This window comes from Pezoporus wallicus, unplaced genomic scaffold (assembly GCF_028554395.1).
Source record: "Pezoporus wallicus isolate ANWC-B61680 ecotype Strahan unplaced genomic scaffold, APGP_CSIRO_Pwel_v1 contig_8006, whole genome shotgun sequence".
Classification (NCBI taxonomy): Eukaryota; Metazoa; Chordata; class Aves; order Psittaciformes; family Psittacidae; genus Pezoporus; species Pezoporus wallicus.
In genome coordinates this window covers 1,440,528-1,456,811 of record NW_026635487.1, presented here as the reverse complement: position 1 = coordinate 1,456,811, position 16,284 = coordinate 1,440,528, and the positions used below count along the sequence as shown (strand labels likewise).

Here is a 16,284-nt window from a genome sequence, read left to right as displayed (position 1 = left end):
GGGCAGGTTGAAGCCACTGCCCTGATGCAGCCTGTCTTGGTTCTTCCAGGGAATCAACACCACACAACTGCAGGGTGAGGACACCCCTCCTGCAACCCCAGCAGGAGGAAATTTGCTCACTCCAGGCAGAACCCCTCACACATGCCAGCCTCATCATAAGTGTTCTTTCACCCTCTTACAGGGAGGCCCAGCTTGGCTGGTTACTCACAGACACTAAACTGAACTCACAGATGGATCTTCCTCTGCCCTTCTATCATGCAAGCCCTTTGCATTCAGTTCCTCATCACTGCTCATTGGAACAGCTCTGATGCCACAGCAAACCTCTCCTACTTGGAACTCCTTAAACCCCCCTGTACAATGACATTACTTTCCTAAGCCGTAGCTGCTTACACATCTCTGCTGTTCACTCACAAGGCTGCAATCCAATTAATATTTTCCTTTCCAGAGGGTATCTAATAATCCACAAAATTAAATCCTTCAGTATTGTGTTGGCACTCTCAGTGCCACTGATCTGCGTTTGTTCTGCCTCTGTGTAAAATAATAACTACTCACTTTACTGGTGCAATCCCGTCTTCCCAATCCCTGGCAGTGCACATAATGCTACTGCAGCGTGTCCTGCTCCTGAGATGAGTCTCAGGACCAGCAGGAGTAACTGCCACACTGATTCCCATTCCAAGCTGTCAAGCTTTCCCCTGTGAAATGCTGGCTGACCCAAGCGCAGTTGATTTTAGGGATGCTCCTGGGAGGGAAGCAGACACACACGTACCCTTGAATTAGAAGCCCTGGCATGCTGAGGCTGTGGGCTCAGGCTCAGCATCTCTCTCCCCAGTCCTCATGGCATGTGTGAGTCTCTCCCCATCTGAGAGCACAACATACCTCACCTCCAGCTTCTCCATAAAGGTGATGTCTGTCACATTCTGAACAGACTTTTGTTAAGGATTCAAGTTTAACTTACAAGCCTGCAAAGCAGCACACACGCTCCAAAAATGACTTGAGTGAAATCCATTAAAAACCCAAAACAGAACCAGAAAACCCCCAGAAACAAACAGAAAAACCCCAACCAACTCAAACCACTCCAACAAAAGCCAACCTAAAATGTGCTGGATTAAAAGCAACAATCCGAATCAGCATGAAACCACAAATAAAACTCAACAGACTGTGCCAAAGACCTTGGGGGGATAACAAGGTTTATAAGTCTGCTTTGCAGAGGGGCTTTTTCCACATTCATAAGGCAGCCCCCAGGGACACAAAGGCAAAGCTATGAAAACAACCCCCTTCACATAAACCCTAAGGTTCTCCAGCTCCACTCTTTAAGTCTACAGCAGCTAAATCTAATCTAGTCAGTTAAAAGCAAAATTTCAGGCTTAATCCTGCCTCTACAGGCAGCCAACTACATCTTCCAGCAGGCAGAGTGCTCTTCTCAGAGGAAAGTTCACTTGAAAGACTCATGTCCAGGGTGAGATTCCCCTTTTTGGGCCAGCCTCTGATGGATCCCACAGCTCCATAGCCCAGGGAATCTCCGTTCCTTCCCCCAGCCCAGTTTTCCAGGCAAAGCCATGGAGCAGGCTGATGTCCAGGAGGGCATCGTTGGGTAGTGCAGGCAGTGTGGCTGCAGCCGCACAGGACGCCATGCTCCAGGGTAGATGTGGAGCTGCCTCCACCCTGCCCCTCTGAGACAGGAAGGCAGGAGAAAGCTCACTCTTAGGGCTAAATACCAGAGGTCCTGCTGGCTGCTGGCATTCAGGTTTTGAAGTTACTTTTCCCAGCCTTGACAAAGCCTTGGACTCATGCCTTAACCTCAGGGGCAGCAAAAGAAAACAACAACGATGACGAGGAGAAGCAAAAAGCAGCAGATAAATAGAAGCACATGTAAATAAAACCAAGAGCAAAACACAGCCCCAGTAAGGAAATGAATTTCCACTGCCAGTGCCCAAGCTGTGCAGGATCACTGTGTGTAACAGGCAACGAGGGAGATGCGGCAAAGCCCCCATCACTGTGTCATGTTTTCTGTTTGAATATGGCCGTATCATGACAGCCTTCTGAAAACTCACCTTCTCTACCCTCATATTCCAACATGGGCTACCTTTCAGAGACCCCATCCAAGAAAAGATGGGAAAAGAGGATGAGGAGCAGCCAGTGCCCGGTTCTAAGGTACTTTCAGAGGCAGCATGTCTAGTATGAAAAACACAGTATGGGTCACACTGACAAGGGAAACAACTTTAGTATATCCATTGCACGGAATGCTGCTCCTCTGTGACACTGGATAGGTGATGCTGGACTTTGCCAATCAAAGGCACTGTGTTTTAGCAATGACGATTTTAATGCTGTTCTCAAGACCATTTAGGCTGCTTCTTCCCTCTGGCTAAGATAACCAGTGCCAGTGAGGACACCTCCAACCCCAGCCTGGAGAGTGGAGATGGAGAGAACAGCTGCGTAGCTCTGGAGCACAGGCGAGGGTACAAAGCCAAGGGGACAGGGATGCCGGCAGCACAGCCACGCTCCTGAAGGGCTCAGCGGGGGTCTCTGCAGAGCTGGGGAGGGGAAGCAGGCAGCAAAGCACACACAGGCACCGCTTCCCTGCCGGCCCCCAGAGCGGCCCCGGGGGCAGCCTCCGGCGCTCGCCCATTCCCGGGACCCCCCCCGCATCCCTCCTGCCTCTGATTGATGGCTGCTGCCGGCCCGGGGGAGGAGGCGCCAGCGCGACCGGCTGCTCCCCTCCGCCTGCAGGAAACCGGCGGTCGGTGGCGGAGCTGGGCCCGGCGCCGGCCGCTGTCTGCAGCTGCAGCAAACGAGCTGCGACGGGGCGGCGGGGGGCGGCGGGGCCGGGGGCAGCGCCAGCCCCGGCGGGGCAGGGCGGAAGGGAACGGGACCTGGGGAGGAACGGGGTCCCCCCGCCGGGCGCGGTTTCATTGCGGGGAGCCGGAGCAGGCGGCAGCGAGCCGGGATGGGGACACACACACATGGACACACGGGTCCGCTCTGGCTCCCTCCCCGGATAGGTTTTCCTGGCCTATTCCCGCTGTCCAAGGACTGATTTAGGAGCAGCTCCCCGGCACCATACCCCCGTGTGGTAACACAGGAGCAGGAGCCAGGCACTGCAGGTCTCTATATACCTATAAAATACACTATAAAAGACAAAGTATTTCTACATTTGAGAGGAAACAGCCCTTTGATCCCAGTGGTGCTTGAAGAGGTGATCACTGAACAGCTAAAGATAAACTGTGTTTTAACTGTGTTAAAAACTCCATTTTTAACCCTCTTCCTTGGGTAACTGCTTAATGGGTAGTCCACGTAGCTGGGACAAGACATAAAAAGGATTCCGGGTTCAAAATGGGGATCTGTCCCTTGGTCAAATGTATGTCCTAACTACAGCACAGAAAACGCAGCCAGCACCCAGAAACAAGAAATGTGATAAAAGCTCTTACTGGAGTTTGTCCTCACTCTGCAAACTCTGATACCAACCCTCCTCTAACTCATTTATAAGGATGGGGATGTGGTAGGAGGCAAGCTCAGATGGGTTTATTTCACCCTTCTCAAAACTCTCTTCCTTCATCTGAACTTGTCCAGTTCAGTTCATACAATCACAGAATCCCAGCCTGGTTTGTGTTGAAGGGACCTTAAAGCTCATCCAGCTCCAACCCCTGCCATGGGCAGGGACCCCTTCCACTAGAGCAGCTTGCTCCAAGCCCCTGTGTCCAACCTGGCCTTGAACACTGCCAGGGATGGGGCAGCCACAGCTTCTCTGGGCACCCTGTGCCAGCGCCTCAGCACCCTCACAGGGAAGAGCTTCTGCCTAAGAGCTCATCTCAGTCTCCCCTCGGGCAGGTTAAAGCCATTCCCCTTGGCCTGTCCCTACAAGCCTTTATCCAAAGCTCTCTCCAGGTTTCTTGTAGCCCCTTTAGGCACTGGAGCTGCTCTAAGGCTTCCCCAGAGCCTTCTCTTCTCCAGGCTGAACCAGCCCAACCACTTTTAAAGACACTTGCTTCACACAGAGCTGCCTTCCCATCTGTAGATGCACAACATCCCTGTGTGACTACTGAAAACATGAGGAAAGCACAGTGTGTCATTCCAGCTACCCCCAGTGCAACTCAGGATGCAGAAAGCAACCAGCAGACCACGTCAACTGGCCAGAAACTTCCCAACACCACCAGCAACTGTGGCCTATCCCTTTGACCTGCAGATAGCTGGTCACCGGCCTCTGACCCACACAATGGGCAACTAAATCACATGCAAAACTCAAACCTGCAGAAAGCTCATTACACCACATCGTGCCTCGCCTTACAACTCAGAGGAAGTGCACGAGTCCATTGGGTCTAAGTGGTTTGTTGGGTTTAAATACCACGGTGATGCTTCAGTACAGCAAGTACTTGTAAGCTCACTAGGCAGTGCTTGCTTTGGAATGGACCACTGCTACACAAACAGGAGACTCACATCACACAGGTGGCACCTTCACATTGATTTATGTAACTTGATTATTGCTCTAAGGCCCTTCCCGTGTCAATGCAGGCACACACGTGGAAGCCAGGACTGTATCTGTACACAGAAGCATGCCGGCACAGACATTAGGCAGGAATGAATTAAATACACAATCCTGTCACGCAGCGTCATAAAGATACTGCCGGTGAGAAGAGATTGCCCATTTGATCCCCAAGAAATGGCTGATTTCAGTGGATAACAGCACGGAACTTCCCAGCCGCAGCCGTTCCCCAGCGCTACTCACAGTGTTTTAAGTCATGGTGGTTACTTCAGACCCAGAGCTGCTTTAGTTCCACAAACCAGCAGCGCTGTCGTCCTGTCATTGCATTTATGGCTATTTTTACACCTGATGAACTGGTTTTAATGCCTGTAGTTTACTACAATTTCAGTAGCTTTTTATTTACATCACCAACATCTTTTTCATGAAGATGCTTTATAGAGATTCTGAAAGTCTCAGGGTAAAGGCAAGACAGCAGAAACCACAAGGAACTCCAAAGCTGGGAAGAGCAACTGTAAAAGCAGTAACTGATCTATGACATGAATGCTGCAGAAGTCACAAGTGCTCAGTTTAAGCTTGTTCCTCTTATCTGAAGAAATTCACTAATGGTTGGTAACCTGTGGCTGTTCTGACTCTATTATAATTCCCTTTTGCTTTATTCAGCCACTTCACACCTTGGCAAATCCACTAAAATGAAGGGGCGAGGATAGGGAAGAGGCTGATGGATGGTTTATAAGTATCATTTTGGGTGTCCGCACTCCCCCTGAACACCAGACAACGGCACCGGGTGCTGCATCCTCCAGGTCACACACTGATCTGTTGGCAGACTCCTTTGCCGGCCTGTGGTGCACACACTCGGGACTGACAGCTCCCAGCCCACACTGATCCCGGTTTCATGACCACAGAAGCAAAGGGATGGGTTTTTAAGGGAAGGAGGAGGAGGAGAGGGGAGATGTCTTAACTAAAGCACATAGTTTAACAATAATCTTACCACTGGAGACGAAATTCGACACCCAGGGCAATCACAGATTGGAGGATGTACCTGTAAGATTCCTTTGGACATAAGAGTCTTCAAACTTTTCCCTATAGGCAGATGGAAAAGAAGAAAGAGGATCAGCACGTTGGTAAAAGGCTTTAGGAAAGGGGGGGAGCACAGCACGCGTCTGCTTCCATGCAAACACCCCTCCCACCGCCGCCTGCCCCCCGCAGCGCCCCGCAGCACCGAGGGGCAGCGCAACCCGCGCTCCGTGCCTCCCCCCCTCCGCTGCTCCGTGCGTGTCACTCGGTGCTCCTCACTCACCCCGGAGGAACCGGCATCTCCCGGGAGCCCGGCAGTGAACGAGCAGCAGAGAGCGGCGTAACGGCACCAAGTCACTGCCCTTCCCTCCGGAGAGGCGGCAGCACCGCGGACCCCGGCCTGACACCTCCCGCCCTCCGCTAATTGCGTGCGGCACCGGCTCCCCCCCCCCCCCTCCCGCAGCCCCCGCCCCGGGGCCAGCCGGGTCCCCGCTCTCCACCTGCCGCCAGCACCAGCGGCAGCTCCGGGTGCCGGGACTGCGGCGCTGGCTCGGGCTGCGCCGCGGGCGGGAGGGGAGGGAAGGAGGGAGGGAAGGGAGGGAGGGATGGATGGAGGCAGGGCCGCGGCGGAGGTCCCGCCGCCACCCAGCTGCGGGGAACACCCCCCCTCGTTCCCCCCCGCGCCCCGCCCGCCGCTCCGCCGGGGCCTGTCCTCGCCCGGCCGCTCCCCGCGGCTCTGCCCGCTGCCGCCACCGGCACCGGCGGCTCCGCGCCCCGCCGAGCGGCGCCCGCAGGCGCGCTGTGCCCCGTGTCCAACCGGGCAAAGTTCCCTCCGGGAGAGAGGAGCATTCCCCCCCACCCCCCCCTTCCAAAATAACCCCGAACAACTGTTCCCAATCGCTTGGAAAACTTACTGCGGAGAGCCCGGTACCGGGCACATACGGGAGAGGGGAGCCGGGGGAGTGATGGGGACCGGGGGGCACGGTGGGGGAACTCATGTCCCGGCTCTCCCCGTGCGAACGGCGGTGGGAGCACGGCTCCCGTGCGGATCCCGGTTCCGAAGCCCGCGGGTGGGAGGGAGAGAAGGGAAGGGGGGGGGGACGACGCCGCGTCCGGGAGCCCCGCACACAGCGAGCAGCGCTTTTACCTTTGTGCCTGATGCTGCGCTTCCAGTCCTTGGCTGTCTCCCTGCCGCTGACAAACTGGAACTCGTTAGGGGTGAGCCACTCTCCCCGGTACCGGATGGAGGGTCCTTTGCTCCCCTGGCACAACTTATTGATGTAGAGCAGCGCCTTGTTCTCCCCGCACTCCACCTCGATGCAAGGCTCTCCGTTGTCAAAGAAGGGCTGGAAATCCGGGATGGAGGAAAACCTCTCCAGCATCAGGTCCTCGGGGAGGTGGTGGGGGTGGTGCGGGTGATGCGGGTGGGGGCGGTGGGTCTCATGGAAGCCCAGGTACGCACGGGGGGCAAAGAGCTGGTCGTAAGCCGGCGGGTGCGGGGCCACCACCGGCATGGCAGCGGCGGCCAGTGGGGCGAGATAGTCAGGTAAGGTTTCCATGGGCTGGTTAAAAGCTGCCAGGGCCATCTCCTCCCTGTCAAGTCGCTCCTTCTTGATCGCAGGCATGGTGCGGCCGCGCTCCCCCGTCTCTCCGAAGCACAGTGGCTCTAATGTCTCCGGTTCAACTTGCCCCCGCTCTGGCTGGAGTTGGGATGAAATGCGCCAGCGGCAGCAGCAGCAGCAGCAGCAGCACAAGCACCTTTGGCGCCCGGGTGCCGGAGGTGGCTGGGATCCCCCGGAGCAGCCCGCTAACAAATCTCCTGGGCTGGCTCCCCAGCGGAGCTGTCTGGGATCCCTCTCCCACGGAGAGGCGGCTAATGTACCGTAGACCCGGGAGCTGCTGTGTGGCTCGCAGATCAGCCCCTCCGGACCAATACCTGACATCTCGGAGAGGTCTCTGCTGCCGTAGACATTATTTTGGTTAAAAAAAAAAAAAAAAAAAAAAGAAAAAGGGAAAAAAAAAAAAGAGCTTATTGATTCCCCCACATCGACCCACCTTCCACCAGGCTGGAGGGTTCCCCGCCGCCCACCCAGCCCCCCTTTTCGCCCTCCTCCCCCCCCCTTTCTTCTTCTTCCTTCCTTTAAACTGACACCTGGGTTATTTATTTATATGCAGTAATTAAAATTAAACGCTGCGCTCCCGCCGCCTCGCCGCCAGCCCCTCCCCGCCCCTCGCCGCCGGAGCCCGCCGGCCGCAGGGAGCACACGGAGCCGGCTCGGCGGTGCCCGGTGGTCCCGGTCCTCCCGTTTCCCGGACGGGGAAGTTTGCCGGGGGCTGCGCAGCTCCACCTGCGAAGTGCAGCCGCGCCCGGTCCCACCGAAGCTCTATGAGCACACTGGGGGTGTGTGTGTGTTTAATTCCCACTCCCGCACATGTTAAACCCGTGTATGTCAGGACGGACACAGGGATGGATCCCGATGCACACGCACGGACACACCGACACGCACTGTAACAAGGGCCCCGCCGCACGCTGCCCCCCGGCCCGCAGCGCCCCGCCGCGCCGGCACAGGCAGTTATCGATCGGGGCTCAGAAGTCACCGGGTAGTTCAGACACTGCCCAAACCCGACCGCCCGCCGCCGCCGCCGCCGCTTCCCCAACTTGGCCCATTTAAAGAGCGGAGGCGCTTGCGAGCGACGGGCGGCGGGCGAGGGGGTGAGCGACGGGCGGCGGGGACAGCGCCGAGGAGGGAGCCGACGGAGCGGGGAGGAGGGATCGGGGGCTCCCCCGGCTCCGGAGGGCTTTCTGCTGGGAGGGGTGAACGTCCCATGAGGGAACAGGGTAACATCATGGAGTGGTTGGGGTTAAAGGGACCTTAAAGCTCATCCAGTTCCCAATGGACAGGGACCCCTTCCACTGGAGCAGCTTGCTCCAAGCCCCTGTGTCCAACCTGGCCTTGAACACTGCCAGGGATGGGGCAGCCACAGCTTCTCTGGGCACCCTGTGCCAGCGCCTCAGCACCCTCACAGGGAAGAGCTTCTGCCTAAGAGCTCATCTCAGTCTGCCCTCAGGCAGGTTAAAGCCATTCCCCTTGACTTATCAATGCACAACAATGCACAACCCATGCAAAAACCACCAAAGCCTTTTCCTTCCCCATACAATGATACAGCACAACTTGGGAGAATGGTGTAAATTGGTTTTCCATTATAAGCCATGGCACAAAATCCACATGCAAGTGCCCTGAGAGGACAACATGATTCCAAATTAAGTTGTGTGGTGGTTACACATCAACAAGAGGGAGTTCCCTACCTTTGGATGCTCAGTACGATCGACTGCAGGAAGGATCCTACCTGGAAGGGAAATAAAAGTAAGTTATCCCCTTAAAGACAGTGTAAGAACCAAGCCCCACAAGTCTTACACGCTGGCAGAACAGTGACAGTTCTGTGTAAGTTGTGGCTTGAAGTTCCCACCACAACAACAGGAAGTTCCTAGCTTTGTCCCAGGATGTCACAGAATCATGGAACAGGTTTGGCTGAGATCCTGCAGGTGGTATTTTTGCCCCCTTAGCTCTCAGGTGACCCCTCTCTACAGAAAGCCCACTAATGGACAGACCACTTGTGGGACAAGCTATTGCTTCACATCAGTAAAGGCAGAGGGAACTGCCTGAGGTTCTGCACATCTGGGCATGGAATCTAGGCCCCAAATCACAGTTTTCTCTTGACGCTACTTGACCATGATCCTTCCTTCTTGCCTATTTATTCTTAAGCAATGCAAGCTCTGGGAGCCATCCTTGCTTCTTGCTCTAATGAGAGAGGCAGACACACATACACACACATCAAACCTCTCATTTAGGCTTTCAGGCTTAGGCTCTTGCTCTTAATGCTTCTGATTGCTCAAGATGATGAGGAAAAATCACTTTCTATTATCACCTAATGAGCCAAGGAAAATGCTTGGAAGAGGCTCTGGGTAACACAGGCTTCTCTGTGGGAGCATGTTAGAGGATTCTGGATGGAGATTTGCTCAGAAGGCCCTACAGTCCCAGAAAACCTTCACACCTAGAACTACATTGAGCAACCTGCCCCAGGCTTAGAACTACTTCAGCCCTCTTTTGACTCCACCTTCTTTGTAACTTGGCTTCATGGCACTGATTTGTGTTCACTTTTTAGGGGAGTGGGTATTTTTTCTCAAAGCCTGCTTTCTTTTATACAGCCGTAAGAGTTACTGCTCTGATTCCGCCTCTGTTCCTGATGACAGCTTCACCTCCAAGCACAGAGAGAGCTTGGCCACAGCCTTCTCCAAAGTCTCCCTCCAGGAGGGGTCACAGGAGAGCAGAACAAGACCAGCCTTCATCCTCCAGGAACAAATCCTGTGGTACTTCCAGACTCCTCAGATCTCTGTGGTTTGGACGCACACTCAAATATCAACAGCACTTTGCATTACCATCCAATCTTCCCCTAATAAACAGCTCTATGAAACCTTTTCTAACCCGGAGAGCTGTTATTTACCTTATATTTTAAAGGAAAAGGTGACTTGCCATGGGACTTCCTCACTGCATATAAACCCAGTTGCTTTTTACCTCTAAAGCTATGCAGAGGTCCAGCACCGGAAGAGTAAGGCCTCGTGATGGTGGCTTAATACCAGGTGCATGGCCTGAGCCAGGCAGGGTTTCTTGCACACATGTAAGTGAGCTAAGGGAAGTTTGGGGCATTCAAGAGGCACAGATTCAGGCTGATCCTGCCAGTCTCTTAAAAGCACTAAACATTCCTCTCTATCCCTCCCCACTGCAATACAGAACTCTGTATTGTGTAAGAGCTCTATCTGGATGCCTGACTTCGACAGCAGGAGACTGAAGCTGAAACAAAATCTGGATCCTTTATTCCTCTCAGGTCAAATGGGTCAGCAACTGCAAAGAGCTAGCTGTGCTGTACAGCATTTTACAGGAAGAGATGGTGCTTCAAGCACAGGAATGGAAGTTAACAGATAAGGATTCCTCCTTATGCCATCACTGTTTTCATGAACAAATTACTTATGCTGTATATGCCCCATTATTATTCTTCTGGTAAAAGCAGGGGAACCTTTCTAAATGTAATTTGTTATTTACATGTGTGACAGAAAACCTCTACATTTCTGAGATCAAAGGTCCTTTGTGTTCTGTGTTTGAAAAACTCACTGCAGATGCAGGCCCTGCCCCTTTACAGGAAAGACAGGTTGAGGCTGGGAGGAGACACCCAGGAACATGTACAGTGACCAGCCCGAGTTCAGAGACTAACTCGGAGCTTCTGTCTTTGCAGGATTCCAGCACTGATGGCACACCTGGCACGATGATCCTCTGCTAAACGAACAGATCCAATGTTCTGTCAGCACAGATGCATTTACAGCACTGGTCTTAGTGACCTTGTCATAGCAAATCTGTAGCATGAGCTTCTCACAGTCCAAAGCTAACCATGCCAGCCAAGTTCTGTCCCGTACACCAGAGGAGCTTAGATAATAAACCAGGTCTTTCAACAGCTGGTGTAGTAACCATTGAATCACACTGTTTCCCCCAAAGAAGTAGGGGTGCTAAGCCTTTTAACTGGGAGTGAATTACCCTGACACTATCACACCAGTGATGGAAAACAACAACTCTGTCCCTACCACATCACTGAGCCTACCAAAGACAGGGAAGGAGTCCAAAGAGCCACACCACCACCTCCCAGACCAGCCAGATCCATGCCTTCCTCAGTCCCTTCCAGTCTCAGAGGACATCAAGGCTGTCTAGCAGCCAGGATTCATTGTTTCTGCCTTTTATTCCTGGTGTGGCCCAGCTCCGTGCTCACTGCATGTGAACAGCCAGCCACCGAGTCCTGCTCAGTGGGGTCAGCATTGGAGGTAATAGTAGCCTCAGGCCAGACTGCTTCATTACCAGAGATATTTTGACAGCCCAGCAGCAAAAGCAACAGCAGGGAGGGCTCAGGTGGGTGTTCAGGGGAGGAGGGCTGGGAAGGAGGATGTTGGAAAGGGATTTGCCTCTGAAAACCTCCTTTCTCAGGGACTGCTGGGCTGTACCCTTTTTAATCCCACTGATACAAACAGTGCCTTCTGCATCAACTGATTGGAGTGGAAAAGGAGCAGCACTGGAATTCAGAGGTTTTTCTGTCTCTCGTGAAAGTAGTGCCATGGTAGCACAAGCTTACACAACAAAGCAGAGATACAAATTGCACACATCCCTACCTAATGCTGGAATTTCATCTTAACCCACCATTGACTGCCATCATTTCAGTCAATGGTGGGTTAAGAAACTCTCTTCTCATCAAACTGTTCTCACAAGATGCCTCTTCCGAACCACCTTCCCTGTATAGCTATGTCACTAGGAGATAAGTACTCAAAACCTAGAGGAATTCAATCTCTGTGGGGGAAAAGCAAGTAAGTTTTATCTGGCAGGCAAGGACTAATTCCAAACTAGCTGCTCTGTTCTTCTAAATAACTTCCCATGCAGGGAATACGTTTTCTGTTCTCCCTCTGGTCTGGTACAGAGGTATGCTGGGCTGTAAGTCACCTGGCCTATAGCTCAGAGACCTTTCCATGCTGCTGCACACACTGCACAGCCAGAATCACCCTCAACAACTCCCAGAGGCTGTTTGTGCACCAAGTGATGACCTTCCTTTGTGATGTGCTGACAGGGGATGGAAAACCTATCAGATGATAGAAGCACGGATTCATCTCTCTTCCTTACTGGCTGAAGTTCAGGTTTGTTGTGGTCAGAATCAGCCCTGAGATCTCTACAGCAAGAAGTTAAAAGGGCACAATCCATTAAAACCAACAGCACATTTTTCCTGACTTCACACCTCAGTGTTCTAGTCCTCCGTAATACAGCAAGAGATTGTCCTCCTCTGCAAAGCTTTTGGAAAGCAACAAGTTTAGCTACATGCAAGTGATGCTCCATGATGGAAAAAAAGCACTTCCAGAAACCACCAATGGAATAAAGCCTTATGTATCAAAGCTGCTGTTGTAGTAACCATTCTCTCTGACCCTTTACTTCTAAGGCAAGAGCTGCCTTCTTTTTAGTTCCAGGTGTTGGACAGCTTCCCTCTACTTCCCTGTGCATTAACTACACTTCTTCATGCATACTGCAGTTAAAAATACATCTTTCTCTCTTGTCTACTGCTGCTCTCTCCTCAGAGGTTAGTTACTGCTAATTCCCACCTGCTGTGAAAGACCTGAGATACCAGAGGTGTAGTGCAGAAGAAAGCCTCCACCAGATCCTCTCTTTTCCCTAGAGCCTTTGTGCTGCTGTGCTTCACTGCTAGGAAAAACTCCCTGTATCAGAGGATGGTGAAATGATGGTCACGTTGTATTAATCTAAAGCTTGGCTGCATCCCAACATTTGTATATCACTCTTTGCTATTCCGCTTCCCCAACATCCTGCCTGCCTTCCCGCCTACAGTCACAGTAACAGAAAGACAAACTGGAAAACTGACTATGGAAGAGCCTGGGTCTGGCTTGAATCTATTGCTGGGTTAAACCAATACAACATCAGTGACCACACCATTAGATGTGCCAGCCTAATGTCAAACAGTGCCATAAAAGAATAAGCCCTGGGTCTCTCCCTTAATTCACAAGCACATACAAACACAGGTGCACAAACCAAGAACTCTTTTAGGTTAGGCAGCTTACGTTAACTAATCCTTTGGAAGGAATGTGTCAGAAGAGTCTAAAGTAATCAAGGTGTGACTGCTTTTAATAAATGCTAGAAAGATCAAATTAAAGACTAGGTAGAACCTGTCTTAACCAATTTACGAGATGCTGAAGTGCACACTACTCACAGCTTTCAAACACAGAGTTAACGTGCCCTAAGGTCTTTAAATCACTGGCCATCTCTGCAGACAGGTTTTGGATTGCTCCAGCTCTCCTTTGCAGAAATTGATGTAGGGCAGTCAATGCCCCAGTAATGATGGGATTAGCATACATCGCCTCTCCACTAGTGTATCTGCGCCCCACTAGACCTGTGCCAGTTCCACTAGGAATGCTTCTTAACAGTTATATGTTACAGCAGTGTAGAACTTGATGTATAGGTATGCCCTAGTCAGGGCTGTCTCTAGTGCAGGTTCAGGTATGACTGCAGCAAGTGTTCATCTGTCATAGCTAAATGTTACTAACTTAACACTGGTCCTCCAAGAAGACATCACACAGGAGCTCCGTCAGCATGGACCTGTGTTTCTGTAGGCAATTCTCACTAAAGCTTGTGCTGCTGTGCTTCCTCTGCAATGGTTTCATGGACCATCTACATCAACCAGTACAGGAAGATGGTCCGAACTTCAGAACCATTACATGGTCTCTTTGACATGTACACTGTGTTTGAGCAAAACATGCCTACAGTCACAGGCAGAGTCTCCAGTGAACTCAGGGAGACAATCACAAACAACTCTGTACTCACTCCTCACTCGGGCCTCCATCATTATGATGGGTCAGGACCACATGAACCCACATGTTTGGGTTTACTTTTCTTTCCTATCTTACATTCCTAGAAGAAGAGTCTCATTCAAGTCAATTTGTTGCCATGAGTCCACTGCAACGAGAGCGCTTTAATCTAACAAAAACTCAGATAAAAGAAGAGAATAACAAAACTGAAGGGAACTTCTAAAAATAAGTAAGTAAACAGGCACTGGAATCTTCTCATGGTGCTTTGAGGTCCTTGGAAGCAAAGCAACTTTGCTGCTCCTTCCCTTGTGTTGCTACGTGCTTGTGGACAAGAGAAGTTGCAAGTGGTTAGCACTGACTTTTATTTGTCTGTCAGACTTCCAGATTTGAACTCTTCTCCATGTGGAGCCAGGCATTCCAGCTTCTCTTCCTGCCTGTTCTGCTTCCCTATGTGAGTGCAGCAATTCACCTGGGGCTCCAAACTCAGGTTCTTCACTCATAAAACAGGGAGAAGACATCTCTGTAAAGCAGTGTTGGGAAGCACAACTCTTCACGTGAGCACACTCTCCATCGTTTCTGTCTCTCACTGCAGATTCCTATAGCTCTGTCTTCCTCAAGTTCAGTAACTCAATCACTGAGCAAACCAGATAACTGTGACCCGTAACACACCGCAAGTGGCAACTGCAGAAATGTCAGAGCAAGCAGTTTACAAGTCATTTTGATGCCCAAAATTGCTCATCTAAACTCTTTAGCAAATCCTTACCAATAACTGTCTTGTTCACAGCAGGGGAGAAGGATTTTGCTTGTCACACATCTTCCTTGCCTCAGCCAAAACTAATGTGCAGCCAGACATGGCACAAACCATTTTCACCCACTCCTCACACTCAAAAGGCACCCATGGAAATAGATACACTGTCAGCACACACTTGAAATACTCTGTGCGCTGCCGCCAAGTGTAAAGTTTTGCACCAAGAGGGAAGATAAAAAGGCATTTTCATCATTGTGCTGCCTGCAAAAGTTCCTCCTTTCATCTGCTGAATTCGCCATAAGTGTGGGTAAAATGATGGGAACAGCTACAGCCCTGTAGCAGTTTACACACACAGTAGTAGTGAGAGCCTGGCACCGTTGTTAGACACAGACACACAGGCATGTGCATGAAGAAAATAGCTTCTGAATAAACAAGAGAGCTAATTTCAGTCCATGTTGTGCCCTGAGAAAGACAGGAAGAGCTAAAATATCAAACCTGGGGTTCTGTGCATATCAACTGGTGAGAGATGTGCTGCTGAAAGAGTAGTTTATGGGAGCAGACATCAGGATTCTGGTCCTATGGTAACTCACATCTGCCCCTCAGCAGACTGACAGATGTGCCAACAGCTGGAGGGGCAAAACCTGGGCTCCAACACACATGTCATTTCTGACTACCCAGGAAAGCCCTAGGAGGAAGTTGGGGCTGATTATTGAGGATGAACAGTAGAGGAAAAAGATCTAAGTTCCTGTCTTCCCTTTAAAGTACCTCAAGCATGCAGACGTTCCTCACACGTGCTTTGCACCCAGAAACAGTGTTGGCATTAGCAGTAAACCACTGCATATAGGTTAAAACTGACCCTAACATAGTCTAATCCATTGTAAATATCCAGAAGATACTCCCATCTATTACACCCAACTGTTTGTTGCTTTCCTTCCATTTTTAAGGAGTCTGTCTCTGTGGTATTGTCTCTGATCACAATTACAGCAGAACACTGATTCGGATGCACATGGGAACATCACAGGAAACAAATACCAAATTGCCTTGACAAAGTAACCAAATGCATTTATAGGGCTGGTATTGCTTTTAATTAGCCTTAATTCCCAAAGAATTATTACTTGCTCCAGAAAGAGAAAGTCTTTATGGATCCATAAATTACTGAGTGCAAGATTCTCTCCCCCCCTCTCCTACTAGTACCTGAGAGAGCAGATGCAGCATAACTCACCAGGGAATTTGCTGCATTTGACTGCATGGATGCTCATTGTTCCAATATAGTTGGGATTTTCATTATAGCTACAAAGATTGCATCAGTTCTCACTGAGTGAATATGGAAATCAAGGCCCAGTCTGGAGGAACCTTCAGACTACCACAGACACGTGGTGCTTCTTAATCTGTGTGCTTGCACACATACACTGGCCATATACACCTAAGGTTTTATACTTTATTCTAATCAGATTTGCAGTTTGCTTCTTGAAATACAATAATGCAAACCAAGACATTCAGTTCTCTCTATAAAATGACTGTGGCCCTACAAGTATCACCCTTGAGAAGGCCATGGTGCAAACCCAAGCAAGTAGGATCAACAGGAGCATACGTGCCTGGGTGAACACAGCTTCTGCTTCCATCTGGAGCTCTGAGCCTTCATGCTAAGTG

At 51.1% G+C, this 16,284-nt stretch overlaps 1 protein-coding gene and 1 long non-coding RNA gene across 8 annotated transcripts in view; one reads left to right on the top strand and one right to left on the bottom strand.

Moving 5' to 3' along the window:
- Positions 1 to 16,284, bottom strand: part of SAMD11 (sterile alpha motif domain containing 11) — a 135,426-nt gene that overhangs the window by 100,055 nt on the left and 19,087 nt on the right. For 3 of the 7 annotated variants that reach the window (XM_057432257.1, XM_057432226.1, XM_057432240.1), the window contains exons 3-5: positions 8,799 to 8,839; positions 6,639 to 7,450; positions 5,466 to 5,557 (exon numbers count right to left, since the gene is read on the bottom strand). In XM_057432257.1, coding sequence (XP_057288240.1) covers positions 5,466 to 5,557; positions 6,639 to 7,450; positions 8,799 to 8,839 — 945 coding nt within the window. Of the gene's footprint in view, positions 1 to 5,465; positions 5,558 to 5,774; positions 6,011 to 6,638; positions 7,451 to 7,998; positions 8,139 to 8,798; positions 8,840 to 16,284 lie in introns of those variants that run through there. The other 4 variants (XM_057432248.1, XM_057432234.1, XM_057432264.1 and 1 more) reach the window with 4 other exon arrangements.
- Positions 6,800 to 9,969, top strand: LOC130611507 (uncharacterized). The gene is made up of 2 exons (XR_008975247.1): positions 6,800 to 6,876; positions 9,699 to 9,969. It is a non-coding gene; the product is annotated as an uncharacterized LOC130611507 (long non-coding RNA).